The 16,564-nt window shown below is 39.5% G+C and overlaps 1 protein-coding gene across 1 annotated transcript in view; it reads left to right on the top strand.

Moving 5' to 3' along the window:
• The first annotated feature begins 212 nt into the window (after positions 1–212).
• Positions 213–16,564, top strand: part of LOC103769333 (melanopsin-like) — a 21,340-nt gene continuing 4,988 nt past the window's right edge. The window contains exons 1-7 of the mRNA XM_008936519.1: positions 213–350; positions 2,779–2,912; positions 4,417–4,620; positions 5,052–5,223; positions 7,074–7,229; positions 8,304–8,411; positions 13,650–13,824. Of these exons, the coding sequence (XP_008934767.1) occupies positions 217–350; positions 2,779–2,912; positions 4,417–4,620; positions 5,052–5,223; positions 7,074–7,229; positions 8,304–8,411; positions 13,650–13,824 (1,083 nt within the window). The 5' untranslated portion in view covers positions 213–216. The remainder of the gene's footprint in view (positions 351–2,778; positions 2,913–4,416; positions 4,621–5,051; positions 5,224–7,073; positions 7,230–8,303; positions 8,412–13,649; positions 13,825–16,564) is intronic.

Below are 16,564 nucleotides of genomic sequence, written 5' to 3'. Positions count from 1 at the left end.
TTAGACTAAATGTGTATTGTTAAATTAATGAAGGCTATTTGAAGGAAACTTGATTACAGAGGGTGTGACAAGAGCTCAGAGGTGTGTATTTGATTTGCACAAACTGTGAAAGTGAACGTTTTTCCTTGCTTCAACAGCCTGAGCGTGTGTCCCATGTAATAAGTGTCCTGAATGGGCTAAGCTTTCCTTTTTGTGTTTTCCATTCAGGGTTTGAACATGGGCACCCAGCCACACACTGTGACCAAGGCAGAGATCCCCGACTATGTTTTTTACACTGTAGGAACGTGTGTGCTCACTATTGGCTCCATTGGCATCATTGGAAACCTCCTAGTTCTCTACGCATTTTACAGGTACAAAATTCCCTTTCACAGTTAATCTGCCTGGCCTTCAGGTTCAGGTGTGCCTGTGTGCAGGTGTTCTGCATTGTTCCCACCTGAATTAAATTGCCAAGCAAAGTCTGATAGCAACAAATGGGGGAGAAAAGGCAACCTCACCCCACCCCATATGTTTAAGCACATCACTGATAAACTCAGTATAAATTCCTTATGTTTTAAAGAATCAAAGGAAATGAGAAAATAAATACCTTGTACTATAAACATTTCCAATTAAAAGTTTAAAGATGAGTTTAATACTTCTAGTGATGGAAACTAGTTTCCCAGTTGCAGAATTCTTTACTCACTCTGCAGAATTTGCAGAAATAATTGGCAAAAATTGATGCTCTTAGCAGCAGCCCAGATGTCCTGGAAGAACCAAGGAAGCGATATGCTACATGAAATAGGCTCATGCCATCAGTGTATTCCCTGCTCCAGGCAGATCATAGGATTTCTGCCAGTTTGTGTGCTCACTTGGCTTCTGACAGCATAACAGGCAGCCAAAGCTACTGCAGCTGGAGTATGCAAAAATCTCATGGAAAAAATAAATAGCTGCTTTCTGTACCACACTGTGATACAGGATTTCAAAATCATCCTTGCTCACTACTTGCTGTGGTCATGCATGCTGCTGCAGAGGGGGTTTACAATGCTAGAAATGTTGGTGAGGTTGTGAACAAAGCATTAGATTCCTATTCTTAAATGTTTAAGACAAATTAGTTATTTTGAATAACCGTATTTTAACATGAGATAGAGGATAAATTGAAAACCTCGAAAATGTAAATGCCTTAATGATTTTTGAAATCCAGTGTAAACTCTCTGTTTTTCTTGAAATTTGTTTGGTTTAGCTGATGTAATGAAAACATTACATTGTCAAAGTAGGAAAATCTCTAGGCAGATATGCACCTGTGAATGTGTGAACTCTCCACCCTCTCTCACCCAGTTGCAAGAAGTTATGAGACCCAAGACTTCATTAAAATTTCAGCAGCATTGAGATGGCTTTCTCAATTACTTTGTCAGTATTTCTTTCTGAGCATGAGGAAAGAAATTCATATTAGCTGCAAATACTAATATTTTAAAGCACATGAGGAAGGCCTCAGTTGTTAAACTTTCTACACTGAAGGAGGCTTTTAGAGGAAGAGAAACAATTATTTCAAACTACTGAGAGTTACTGCATGCGGGTTGCAAGAGCAGAGCTTTTTATAAAATCCTGCACCCTCCCTGTCTCATGAAGTGTGCCAAGTCACCTCTTTTTGTATTATATGTACATCACACCGAGAAAAGTCCGGAATTCAAACTCTAACTGTCAAAGCTCTTTACTTTGCCATGCAACTAATACAGTGGTTCATGTTGAGGGACTACCAGTTCCGTGTTACAATTCCTCAGTATACCCCTCAAACTGCCAATTTTTAGGTGGATTTGGGTGACCTGAATTTGCAAATTAATATAACTTTCCTAGTGGGACATAGTATTTGATCAGAGTGACAAGCTTGAACAAATTGTTCAACCAAGTAACACCAAGTAAAAGTGAGACTTTCTTTATCATGCAGCTTTATTCCTCTTAGCCAGAGCCCAGGATAAGCTTGAATACCAGGTCAAAGTTTCCAAGGAGGCTGTAAATCCAGATATCCCTATGAAGTGACACTACATGAGGTGGTGAGCTGTGGGGGGAAAAAAAAGCCTGGAAGTGATGTTTGTTTTCTTTGAACAAACTTTACTTGCAGACTGGCTGCTGCTTTCACACTCCTTGTTGTGGCACTTAATGTTGCTGGTTCACCTGAAGCTGAGAGCTTTTGTTCTGTCTTTTGAGATGTATATGAACAAAAGGGTTTGTTTTTCACATCTCTGTGCACGCTAGGCTTGTGCCATAGCACTTTGCTACTGGTAGTGTGGTGACTCTCCAAGTTAGTAGGTTTTAAAAATTCACCAAAAGCAGGTCCTTTGGCTCTGTAACTTTCTTCAGGTCCTGATCTTGTGCAGAGGAGGACACACTCAGTGTTACTGCACTTACAGCAAATTACTCTTCTCCTGAACAAATCCATATTTTTCAAGACAGCTGGAATTCTCCTCAATTTGAAGAGGAATCAATCCGTTTTATCCCCTCTGCTATTGTCAGCCATCACACAGCAAATTACTCTTCTCCTGAACAAACCCATATTTATCAAGACAGATGGAATTCTCCTCAATTTGGAGAGGAAACAATCCATTTTATCCCCTCTGCTATTGTCAGCTGTCATTTTGAAAAGACTGCGTCTGTAGCTGCAGTAATGGGCTGACGATTAGCAATTGATTAAGTGTAAGTCAACAACCATTCCAACCTAGATAGCATTTCTTTATGCTAGTAAGCAAATTTATAAAGTTAATTGTTCACTTTGCCTACTTAAAATCACATATTTCTCATGTTTTTAAGCAACAAGAAGCTGAGGACACCCCAAAACTACTTTATAATGAATTTGGCTGTGAGCGACTTCCTGATGTCAGCTTCTCAAGCACCCATGTGCTTTGTCAACAGCTTGCACAGAGAGTGGATACTTGGAGATATAGGTACTTTTCAACACTAATTCATACCTCACCAGCTCTACACTCTCTGCATCCTATTTTAGCCATAACAATCTTGGCTTGAGCTGTGGAGACAGTAGCACAAAGCTCAAGTGACAACTCTGGTTCTTGACATCATCCGTCAGCATAATGGCACATATTTTGTGTTATAGGTTTGGTTCTTTCATCTCAGTTATTTTGGAAAGAAAGGAGTCAACGACAACATGCAATCATGTTACCCTTTAGCATGTAAGGGCAGATGCTATGGCTAAAGATGGATAGAAAAGTTTTATTAAGTCATAAGTATCTTTTTCTGTACTAGTTTAAAAGGGAGATAATATTTTTATTTAGAAATGTATGTTGATAAATACTAACACGTTTCTAGGAATCTCACATTTAATTCAGAGATAAATAATGATAGTTGAGCATTCTCTGCAAATTTAAGCTCCTTTCTTTCCAATGGCAAGGAAGAAAAGGTGATGCATGCTCAAATTATAGCTGAAATGTGAGTACAGCAGACAGCTCAGTGCTCTGGTTAGTACTGCTTATCACATCATTGGGTGAAAATTCCCACCAAGTAGCAGCTGTGTATCAGCGGAGCAACCCCAGAGATCATGGTTATTTAGCCCTAAAGAATGGGCTTTTCTTTAGCTGGGGATGTTTTTTGTCTTGTTCATCCTGTTAGATAAGACCAGTGTAAATCACCATGCTGCCACAAATAAAGCAATTGATTTGGATTTGATTTGCCAGTTGAGTGGGATTTGATCCTTAATTACAGGTTACTTATAAAGATTTTAGAAGCAGCCTACTTTAAGGTTGAATCGGGCATTTCGATTGCCCCCCTTTCTGCTAGGCTGCTGTCTATAAACACACCAGCTGACTCAAGGTCTCAAAAAAATGAATGATCATTTGACACAGGTTTCTGAATCAAATTAGGGGCAGTGTAAATCTACAAAGTTTCATCATCTGCTAGCACAATGCTTGAATGCAAGGTGGGGGGGAATGTTTCGTGTCAAATCTGTCAGTTTTTTTAGAAACTGCTGCTATTTGATGCACGAGCTGGAGCTGTTTTCCAGCTGGCCTTTTAGCTATAAATTTAAACTACTTCTGTTTTTAAGCCACATAAACTAAAGTCATTTTTTGAAACACCCATCTGTCATTAGCAGACAGATGTCTGCTGCAGCCTGTTGAGATCAATATATTGGGCAACAGTCCAGGAAAATGTAACTTTAATTAGATTGGATTTTCTTTGAGGCAGTTTTCCATTGACAAAAGTTTCCCAGTTGGAGCTCACAGTGGAGAGGAGGACTTGTTAAATACATCCATTTGTATTTTATTAATGCTCACTTTTTAAACAAACCTTTAATAATTTTGAAATTGTGAGGCTAATAAAGTTCTTTGAAGGGGATAGAAATCCAGGGAAAAAATAGAAGGCTTATCACGTCAAACTCTGAAAGAAAACATCCATCTCTTTTAAGAAAACCCCTGACATTGACATTTTCTGCTTCAGGCTGTGACTTGTATGCTTTCTGTGGGGCTCTCTTTGGAATAACCTCCATGATGACTTTACTAGCTATTTCTGTGGACCGCTACCTCGTGATCACCAAGCCCCTGCGATCCATGCAGTGGAATTCCAAGAGGCGCACCCTGCAGGCCATCGCCGTGGTGTGGCTGTACTCGCTGGGATGGAGCGTGGCCCCACTTTTTGGGTGGAGTATGTTGTCTATGTTGTCTCCTCTCTCTCATTTCTAGCATTCCCTACGTGGTCTGCTTTAGCCGTGCACGGGGTATAAAAAAAATGAGGTTTTTGATAAACTCTTGGGCGGATGCTAGCTACCACCTGATGGTTTGTTGTCGTACTGTACATCTGCACCTACTGCCACACAGATCTTCTTCTCCCCTAACCCCAGGCTGTATTCAGGCAGAGCAAATTGCAGATGGAGTATTTGGTGTATCTGAGAGTCTGGCAGTCGGGACATCCTCTCCACGTGTGCACTGACTTTCTCAGACCACACGTATAGCACGGCTGGCACAGCTCTCGAAGGCTAATGTGTACAGTAAGGTATTTAAGTGCTCAGTTGTTGGATCAGCAACTGCACAAGTTTTGGGTATATGTGTGAATAATGTATTTCATGCGTTTCACAGGTTCTTATGTGCCTGAGGGCTTGATGATATCCTGTACGTGGGACTATGTAACCTACTCCCCTGCCAACAGAAGTTACACCATGATTTTATGTTGCTGCGTATTTTTTATCCCCTTGATAATAATATTCCATTGCTATTTATTTATGTTCCTGGCCATAAGACGTACTGGCAGGTAAGCAACATAGCTGTCTTGTATTAGAATATTTTCTCAATTTCTTTATCTGCAGAAAAATCTGAATCAAAAGTTAATCTGAGCTGAAATTGGAAATAAAGTGGCAGATCATGAACAGCTAACAGCAAATGGAGAAATATTTTGCTAGTGTAAAGATTGGAATGGATATATGTATCTTGGAGTACAGAAAAAAGTCTCTTGTGGTTCTAATCTTACCCTATAGTGTGATAATTAATAGTACACCAGATAATTTGATAGTTTAGATTATTTGTATTTCAGATTTGTAATACAAGGAATACAGTCCCTGTGCATTCTGCAGTTTTCAGCCCCAAGGGATGATAAATAATATTAGCAACAGGAGTATCGTCTGACTTTGAGCTGCTCTCTAAACATAAAATCATAGAATCATTTTGGATGGAAAAGACCTTTAAGACCATCAAGTCCAGCCATTTCATCAAGTCCAACCATTGCAGTCTTCATATTTTTGACAGTTTTATTTAAGGCAGGCAGACCAGAAAACATTGTGGTTCACTCAAGCATCACAACTGTATGCACAATATCTGGTTGTGTTTGTTAAGACAATTTTTTCCAAATTCTTGATCTATATTTGAAATAAAAAATCAGCAAGGTGTTTGCTCTGTCAAGTAACTTCATTCTGCCAGTTATTTTCCTCCTAATGAGTACATGACTTATTTTCCAGCTGATCCAGCACCAGCTGGAGCTGAGAGTCCTTCCTGCTGCTAGTACTGTCATCAGCTCCAATATTTTTTTTCTGTGCCTATCTGCATGCACTTGTGGAAGTTGGTTGACTTCACAAGGCTAAATTCAATTTTTACAAGTATGTTTAGCTATATGCCTAAATTGAAGTTCTTACTGAACTCTATTTTTGGCCTCAGTCTTAGTTTTTGCTATGCTTTGCGTATGCATATTTGATGCCAAGCAAAGAAGCAAAATATGCATCCTTAAAACAATTTTATCCTGTACTCCCATCAAGCACAGTGGCCACAAGATTTTTCTATGCCTTTTGCTCACTGATACAGTAAATTCACTTTACAGGTATGTTTGCAGTGCACCAGGAAGCAGTTTGTTACACTGCTCACTGGAAATTTCTGTTTTCAGCCTGAAATGTACCTCCATTGAAGAACACTGATATGTGAAAATTGTTATTTCTATGCTAAACTTTTTAAGATGCTAAAACATATAAAAACCACTCTTTTTTTTTTTTTTTTTAATTGACGTGTGGGAAATTTTTCTAGTGTGAGAAGAGAATTTGATGTGACCTTCTATTAGCAAAAATATTAGGACTGCCTGTTGTACTCCCCCCTGAAAATACTATTCTCCAGTGAATAAATCTGCAGGGATGTAAAAATATCCCTGTAAGCATCTGGCGCCAGGTTCCTCAGAGTGGTCAGGGTGTTCCAGTACATGAGCTGGGATTTCTGTAAGCTGTTCCTCCCTTGAAAAGGAAAAGCCATCAAGATTTGATTTTTGCATCCATCTGTGCCTTTGCTTGCTCCACTTCTGAGAGCAACAGAGAGCAAACGGTGCCAGTTGCTTCACCCTTTCAACCTGAAACCCTCCTTGTGCTGAGAAAAGGATCCTGGAGTCCCATCCTGTATTCCTAGGAGTTCTTCTGGCTCAGTCCTACAAGCAAATGCAGCTCAGACAGAATTCCTAGGACCATTTTGCTACATTAATTACCTTCTAGACTTTTTTAAATATCAGGGGGAAAAGGAAGAATTAGAGCAGGAAAAGATGAAATCTTGTCATTTTGCTGAGAACGTATTAGAATGTGGCACCTCACTTTTTCACCCTCCTGCTGATGTACCTGTATTTTATTCTCCCCACAGAGATGTTCAAAAGCTGGGGTCCTGCAGCCGGAAATCCTATCTCTCTCAGTCCATCAAGAATGAGTGGAAACTGGCAAAAATTGCTTTTGTGGTTATCGTTGTGTATGTCTTATCCTGGTCTCCATATGCTTGTGTTACCTTGATTGCCTGGGCAGGGTAAGTGGAAACGTAATCCAAAGAGCATGGGTTGTATTCCAATCTAACTATGATCAGTACTGTGACCCACAAGAAGCAGAACTCCCTTTTGAAAGGCTGTTAAATGCTTATTAGTTTAGAGGTGATACTGCATTCTACCCTGTGTCCTTGTGGATAAAGCCAGAGAAGGGATTGTTTGTGTATTTTAAAATTCTTATGACTTTTTATCCACATTTTTGGTACACATTTTTTCCTCTCTCCCATGATACTTTCTTGGTATGAGTTGGAGGAGGTACCTCTTTTCCCTCCTAACACCTGTTCTCTCACAGGGCAGAAAAGAGGTTCTGCTTCCTGCTATTCAGTCCTGAGCTCCCATGGACCTCCAACTGCTCTTCACCCAAAGGGACCTGTTGTCTTGTTGGTGCATGTTGTTGATTTCAAGGTTGTGTTGGGAGGGGTTTTAAGCAACTTCCTCTAGTGGAAGGTGCTCCTGCCCATGGCAGAGAGGTTGGATTAGGTGATCTTTAAAGGTCCCTTCCAACCCCAAACATTCTGTGATTCTGTGATACTGTGGTGATATTGATTGCATGTGACTGACTGTAGGAGCTTGAAGTCAAGAGGAAAATATTGGTTTCAAACCACTTCAAGTCCTCTCTTCCTCCTGCAGTGATTGCAGCTAAGTTGTTGACACCCATTACTGTACTGCACAGATATTGCTGTTGAAAAATTTTTAAATTTGATTCTGTTTTCTTTTTTATTGCTATTCCCTTTTCTCAGATGTTCACAAGGGAGGTTGTTTTGCTGGGTTTTGTGTTTTGGATTTTTTTGCCTAGTGTAGTTTGTGTTCCTGGTCATCCTCAAATAGATAACTAATTACTTGAATATCTTTCATCTTCTCCAAAGAGTGAAATTAAGTATTCTCTGTCAAATGCAAACCTTTCATCTGAGCAAAGACTTCATTTGAATGAATTAACATTTATGGGGTATTTTTAATAAAGAGATCACAGCACAAAAAAGCCAAAATGAGTAATATGTTTTAGTAGTTTAGTATTAATCCATGGGATAGCTGAGTCTAATATTTTTGCTTTGTTTTAGTCAAGGCAACACCTTAACACCATATTCAAAATCTGTGCCAGCAGTCATTGCCAAAGCTTCTGCAATCTACAACCCTATCATATATGCAATAATTCACCCAAGATACAGGTACAGTAAACATATAGGTATGTCTATAACTGTACATGCAAATGTATGTTTTACAGTGAATGAATTGCCCTCACCCCTCTGACCTGTGTGTTCAGACCCTGCATTGTGTCCACCTGGTACAGGGCAGCCCAGACTGCACACAGAGCTCCAGACGTGGCCTCAGGGGTGGTGAGCAGAGCAGAACAGTTCCTCCTTTCACCTTTCCTTCCCCTCACAGCCTTGCTCTGTCCTGTGGAGCTGCACAACACCATGACTGACAGGAGGAGGAGGTGATGCTCGGGTTCTTTTTTTGCCACACCAGGGACAGTGACTAAAGAGCACTCTCCAGATAATCAGTCCTAACCAGTGAGGCTCCAAAATCACATAATCACCAGTTTAAGAAGCTATATATATGAATATTTGAGTTTTGGTTTTCTGAAATACTTATTCTCTCTACACCAACTTCAGTACTAACATAAACAGGTTACAGGTCTTTGGGACAAGCTCTGTAAGAAGCAAACCGCATTTTCATAGAAGTCCTCTGCAAAGTGAGAGCTGCAGGAAGCCAGCAATCCAGACAAAGCTCCCTGCAAATGAGAAACTTTTCCAAATACACTGAAAATACTGCTTTTCCATTAGCAGGCTTGCTAACTCGGATTAACAAGTGTTTCCCTTCAAAATATAAACCAGACAATGCTGAAATGCTTTACTTTGTGGAAAGAAATCTCTTCTGAAGGATGTTTTCATAATTGTTTCATTTATTTGTTTCAGGGAAAAGACTTTCCCATTCTTTACCTTTTCAAAATACATTAGCCTTGACTTAAAAAAAAGTTTTACACTGCACTACTGGGGTTCAGTGGTCAAAATGTCATGTTCATCACTTCTCTGAAGCACTTTAATAGTTTTTTGAAGATATTAAATATTTGTGAAACTTCATAAGCCAATTATACTATACTTTAATTCTACTTATTATTATAGTTATCAATTACTGCATATTTTTAAAACAGAATGCTGTGCCAACCCATCACAATTTCACTAGCAAATATTAAAACTCTCAACAGTCTCAATAAGCTGCATGGTTAGTCAACTTTTCTTGCCTTTTTATTTCTTTCTTAAGCTTCTCACAGCCAGTGAGTGAGTTTCTGAGCTAAAAGGTAGGAATTCTGCCTTTTATCCAGGCCCTTTGATTGCACTAAGGTAAGGGATAGAGAGTATAAAGATAACTTGTTCCCATAGAGTAGATGATTAGAAGGGTCACAATGGAGTTTATTTCTTTCTTAAGCTTCTCACAGCCAGTGAGTGAGTTTCTGAGCTAAAAGGTAGGAATTCTGCTTTTTTATCCAGGCCCTTTGATTGCAGTAAGGTAAGGGATAGAGAGCATAAAGACAACTTGTTCCCAAAGAGTAGATGATTAGAAGGGTCGCAATGGAGTGTAAAAAACCAATTCACTCTCATGGGAAACCTACAAGATCAGGTGAATGCAATGATAATTTAATATACAACAAGAGACACTTCTTCAAAGAATCAGAAAACCTGTCCCAGAAAAGGGAAATTTGTTTCCTTCAGAAACCTTTCCCTTTGCAGAAGAAATAGTTTGGGGGGGGGCTGTTTTCCAAGTTTGTGTGTTTGTTTAATATAAGGAAAGGAATACGACTCCATTGTGTTCTCAGCCCTATCTCCAGCATTAGGTGTGCTCCTAAATGTATATTTCACCTTTATGACTCACAGAAGTGTACTCAGAAGAAACTATACCTCACAGAGAACATACAGCTCAGAGCTTGCAATATTCTCCTTAGCCATACATAATGTGTTTTTGAAACATTGGCAGTGAAAAATACTTGTACAGAATTGCTATTCAGCTATTTCTAGATTTTTCTGCAAGTCTTTCAAAGCATATCTACCACAACGAGATGCTGTGTCAGAAGCTCGGATGGAACAGGGATGCCATGGGGATAAATGGGATAAATTTACAAATGCCACTAGATGGCAGGGTTAGTCGTCCCTACGAGGTTTGTCTCACCCAAGAACTGGAAAAACTGCTAAAATTATATTGCCTGAAAACTAGGATTTGGGAGCTGGAAATTGAGTTCATTTTTTGAATGTCTGATGCATGACAGTGTGTAAGAACAGTTGTAAGAATTAAGAGGAACAGTTAAAAGTTTTTCAGAAAACTAGCGGAAATGCAGCCAGAAATGGTGAAAACCTGTTTTGTTTGAAAACATCTGCTATCAAAACTAACACTGTTTTGCATCCTCCAAAAACTTGAGTCCATAGTTTTTGAAGGTTGCGGAACGTTTTAGTTTAGAATAGGAGAATGACTAGTCTCTGATGGCTTGCAGAATTTGAGTGAGAAGTTTTGCATGTCTGGCTGACACATTATGAACCTGTTTTGTGGTGGGATTTGGTCTGGTTTGGTTTTTTTTTCTGATCCAAAGCTATCGTGTTCAATGACTCCTTATATTATTGTTGCGAGATCAAATGAGTGTTGTCAAGGCAGACACTATATATTGAACTGCTTGTATTAGTCTTTTCCCTACCAGCATCAACTTCTCTAAGTATGATTGTATTCAGAAAAAAAAGCTGGAATCCACAACAGTGTTTTAGATACTCTCTTAAAAAGTGTTTTGTTTTATTTTTCCCCTGCTTCCTCATTTGTATTTCTGGACATACCAACAAAGGAAGTCTTTATGGAGTAGTTGTGAAGACATTTCATAGATATGGGAGTCATCCAGTCAGGAAAAAAAGTAATGTTGGGTCCCTCGTGATGTGTCAAGCATGCAGTTTTAAAACTGAAAAAGCAGCCCCAGTACACCAACAAATTAGCAGTGAAAATACGTTGGCAGGACCAATTTTGCTTGAACGGTGAATAATGAAAACATATGTAAAGACAAAGGTTTCTGGATGATTTCCAAATCTTCTAATAACTCACATTATGTACTGAAAATAACTTACCCAGTGACAGGTAAATGGGCCAGTCTGTTCAGTCTGGCCTAAGACTTCAGGGGTTGGTGCAGGGGATGAATTGTTATTTTGTATTGGAACTCCTGAACTGAGTTAAATCCAAGTCATTTTCCAGATCTTTCTAGAGAGGGGCATCTGGACATCAGGTTATAAATAGTTCAAATATGCCTCAAACCAGTGATGTGCCACTACCACAGCAAGATGCTTTTTTTTTGCGCAGAGAATTCTGTCTTAACATCCCAACAAATCAAACCAGTCTCTGCCAGGTTTCCTTACCTTAAGCAATGAAAAGAAAAATACCTTACAATGAATGCAACTGAAAATGCAACAGTGACTTTTGTGTTAGCACTTGGCTTTTAAGAACTGGTCTGAGAGCTTAATTGTTATATACTCCCCCTGCCCACCCACTCCCCACCAGTATAAAGGAAAAAAACCCACTTCTATCCCTGATAGGTATCACTGGAAGTAACAAATGTAAATACGGAAATGTACGTGAAGTTTTAATTCATGAAATGCTGTTCAGTGGAGGAAGAAAGTTTTTACCCCTTTAGAAAACTGTATGTGAGAACATGACTTGGCTGTGCTGGAGTTACTGCAGAAACCTCCTCAGATTTTGGAAGTTTTAGGTTTTGTAAGGTGGGGTTTTTTTTGGTTTTCTGTTTGTTTGTTTTTAACAGGGAAATTCTGCATGTCCATGTTTCCAGCTTTCTCCCAAATGAAGTACAATTTTACAAAAATTATTTATTCAAAACTGCTCCGTCATAAATAACTGAACGATGATGAATCATTTTGATTTCCAGTATTTTCTCAAAAATTGTTTGCAGTTACTACATTTTGACTTTAGGTGACTTTTATTTCAGAGGATTATAAAAATATCATTAAATAAGCACCTTAGTTTATACTTTTTTTTTTTGTATTTCACATGTACAGTATTAAAAGTTCATTCTAAAAATATACTTTCACCCCAGCCTACAAAATGTCCCTCAACAGTCCTCCCAAATATTTGTAAATTTGGTCTGGTCCCTGAAGACATGAAAAATGTTCTTACGTTGTCATTGAAAATTCACTGTCAGGCATATGTTTCCTGAACCTCCAGCATGATGAGGGGCCTCTGCATAAAATCCCACGTAATAAACAGGATGGTATGTTTTACACCAGCTTCAAGTTATTGAGTATTTTACAGCCCCAGGTAGGCTGTGGCAAGCATCAAAAGCTGTGTCTGTATCTGAGGGAAGTGGTTCAGCTTCTCAGCTGGGAAAAAAAGTCGGCAGCTGCTTTTTCAGCACCAGACTGAGGTCTTGAATATGAAAATCAACTTATGGGGGCTTGGCATTTTTTTGTGCCCTGTAAATGCTTGCTGAGTCTCAAAACATTTTATTTTCTACACATCTTTAGCTCTTTTTTTATCCAGCACCACATGAGCAGCCTCCTGCACCCTCAAGCAGCTTGGTGGGGCTCTGACAGCTCACCAGTAGGTGTCTTGGCAGAATCAGGAATGGTGGTGCAGGTAGAAAGCTTTCTTCAGGTGTCCTCATCTCCACTGTAGGCACAGAGCTGCTTGTTCAGTTGCCTTTGAATTAGAGAGGAAAGACACACAGAAATCTGGTATGCTGAGAGTGGTGATGATGCCAAATATTAGGGTTCTGTGGTGGTGGTACGTTTTGGGGATGTTTTTTTTTTATTAACAAACTAGTGATCTCATTTTGTGATTCTAGAATCAGATCTCTGAGCCTTTAACATGTGCAATCTTTTCTGAAAATAGACATGATGATTTAAAATGTACTAGTTATTTAACAAAACTAGTAACCTAGATTATCCTTTTCCTCTGTGCTTGTACAGAGTGTTAATTCCGAATAGCAGTTTACAGGAGCTGCCATGTTACAAATAAATAATATCTGATTCTTCTGGCCCTCTCTCCCTTTTTTCCACTCGTCCTGTGCCTTTGCACAGTGAAGACCTTCATACAAGATAACTTGAAAGTTTTCTGGGTTAACCTTTTAATTAAATAGGAAGCAATTATGTTGTTCAAGATATTTTCAATTCTTACTACTTATCCACGCAGCTCTTCCATATATGTTTTGATCTGAGGCCCAGGAGCAACCTGCTATTTTTCTTTCAACCTGTTGAATAGTTTCCACTAGATATACCATGCTGTTTCCGTGTAGTCTTTAAGACCTCTTCAACCAAAACGGAAGCAGTGCTGAGGCTGTTGAAAGAGGTGGTGCTTTCATCACATGCTTTTCAAAGCTGTGTCATTAATGTGCCATCTAATTTTTTTCTTCTCCCAATTTCCTTCAGAAAAACCATCCACAATGCTGTTCCCTGTTTGAGGTTCTTAATACGAATATCAAAGAATGACCTTCTGAGAGGCTCCATGAATGAGTCGTCATTCAGGACCTCCCTCTCCAGTCATCAGTCTCTTGCTGGCAGGACCAAGAGCACTTGTATTTCATCAGTTTCCACTGGAGAAGCTGTAAGTCTTTTTTCTTGTTTCTGTGAAGGAAAGTGAGTATGATGTTTCTTTGACTCCCAAAATAAGTGACTCTATAAATACATATTCAAAGTTAGAGAATGAAAAAGGGGGTCTGGGGAGGAGACAAATAAATTCTGGTGGTCATATAAAGTAATTTTCCTAAAGCTTTTCTGGGAGTTCATGCCTGATGATTTGTGATCAGAAAAAGCATCCAGGCTAGTACACCTGCTTGGTTCAAATGCTTACTAAGACTATGGACATTTAGGTTAAGTCTTTAATGTAAATTACAAAGAGCCATTGTCAGGCACTCCCCACGTCACCAACCACTTCCTATAGTTCAGTATCTGAGGGAGCTGGAGGACAGGAAAAGAGTCTCCCATCCTGAGATTTTTAATCTACCTGCCTTATTATTTTAAACAACATCCATTTTCTGTAGACAGGAGAATTTTTGATTTATTTCCCTGGATTTTAACCATGAGGAGTGGAAGACTCCTGCATCTGGAGTGAGATGGAGTGTTTTGTAAACAGTATGATCCAAGTGTCAGTAAGGCTGGTGATGAGTGAGTTAGAAATAAAACGATCCCTTGGGATTCTTTGCAGCTCCTCTCAGCCTGACCTTACCTACCTCTCTAAATCACAAGAAGCCAGCCTTGCCCTCAGAGGTGGTGGGAAGGTGGCTCCTGGGAAAGGATGGCAGCCATGACAGGGCCAGGGCTGGGACTGTCCCTCCTGGGGGCCTGCGAGCCGAGCAATCTGAGTGAGGATAGAGCTTGGTTATTTTTGTGCTGTAGTCTGCCTGCTCCATAACATATGTTTACCATAAAATTTATTTTAAATTAAAACAATAAATAGAAGAGTGAAAGGCCTCTCTTAGCCTGGGAAAAGCATTTTTAGAGTACTGTTGTTCAGATTTGAGCCCAAGTGTGTTTGAAGTGTGTGACGGGACTCTTGTGGAGTGTGACACTACTGTACCACACTGCCCAGCATGATGATCCCCAAATTTGCTTGCCTAGGGTCTCATAATCTTCAGGTTATGAGGAGCGCTTCCATGTTTATCTGGTTGCTGCTATATTAGAGCAAAAGACCTTAATAAGATGGGGAAAAAAGAGTGATTCACTTTGTATGGGCTATGAAATTTATTATTTGTCTTGGCTCTGGAAGATATAAACAAATGTGTAAATATTTCTGTTGCAATGTAAATGAAAATGAGATAATCTACCCTGTTGATTTAATTCCATTCACAGACCACCGATTACACAATGATGCATGAGAGTATCATCTGTGGTGATTTAGTAAATTGTAAAGTACCCAGATTACACTCGCAGTATGAGGTTAGTATATGCAAAATGCCATTATCCTATCATTAGAAACAAGTATATTTTATCTGGGATTGTTTAACAACTTGAGCAAACAGAGCACCCACATACCTGTATCCCCCTTGAGATCAAGGGGACTACTTTTCTGCTTACACTCGTGCTTCACTCACACATATGTATCAGTATGAAAATGTGTTGACAATTTAAAACAGGGAGGCTCCTCATTTACTTTTTTCAAACTTTTTTTTGCCTCTTTTACATGTTAATTTTCCTTGATTTAAAGTTTATTCCTAAATTTTCTCCCCGTTTTTTTTTTTTTAATGTCAAGTGAGGTAATTTCAATTGGATCACTCATTCTGGTCCAAGAAGCTGGTCCAAGTTCTCCACTGTTGGTCACTACTTGGGTTTGGTTCACTGGGGTTAGCAGGTTATTGTGTGCATTTGGTTGGGGCTGCTGTTTAAATTTAGAGACGGGATAATGTTGACCAGAGTCTTCAGCCTGCAGCACAACTTTGGCTTAGGACTCTCAGATAAAATACCTGCTGTCAGCAGTGTGCAGCAGCGTGTTGTGCAGAGTTGATGCAGCCAAAGGTAATTGTCCTTGGGGCAACTGACAGCTCAGTGCAGCTCTACAGATTTTAGCTGAAACACCAGCTGCTGAAATAAAAGTTAAGCTCAACAACTCTCACACAACAGCAGGACTGAGTGAAATTTTGGAATGCTCCAATAAAATATTGACAGGCAGGAATGACACCAGCAACACCGTAAAGGACACAGCTGCTGTCACCAACACTTATCTCTGTGTGCTGTGTACATTAGTGTAGGGAGCCAACATATTCGTGAGTTGTATAAAGTTGTATTTACAGTTTGATTCTACAAAGGAGGAGAAATAAACATGTCAATACATAGATGTAGGGGCAAGGTGATGAAGTAGAATTATGCACTAGCGTCCCACTTGTGTGGAACCCTGTCTATCTACCTACCTACCTATCTATCTCTAAAAGCTGGTATGGAAAATAGTGGAATGATCTCTTCACTGATACTCAATCAAAAAATCACCACAAAGTTAGGAATGATAAATGGCCTCTGCCAAAGCCTGTAAGTTGAATGGCATGGTTGGAATGTCATGATTGTGTTCCATTACTGACATATGCTTAGAAAATTAGTACAGAGCCCACCCATTGCCTCTCATCCACCAGTGACGGTTCAGAGAAGCAGCAAGTGCGTTCTGGGTATCCAGATGGAATGTATACCAGTGTGGGTTTGGACCTATCCATGACAACAATTTTGTAGCAGCTGATGATGATGCAGAATGCCATAAGCCATATTAAACAAATTGGTCGTACTTGCTCCCATCTTTAGACTTCAGATGCTTGCAACTATAAGCATAGCACAAGCAATGAGATAAAAGAGGGTGGAAAAAC

Source organism: Merops nubicus, unplaced genomic scaffold, assembly GCF_000691845.1.
Source record: "Merops nubicus isolate BGI_N331 unplaced genomic scaffold, ASM69184v1 scaffold9673, whole genome shotgun sequence".
NCBI classification, from domain to species: Eukaryota; Metazoa; Chordata; class Aves; order Coraciiformes; family Meropidae; genus Merops; species Merops nubicus.
The sequence above is the reverse complement of the archived record's forward strand: the minus strand, read 5'-3'. Positions and strand labels throughout refer to the sequence as shown.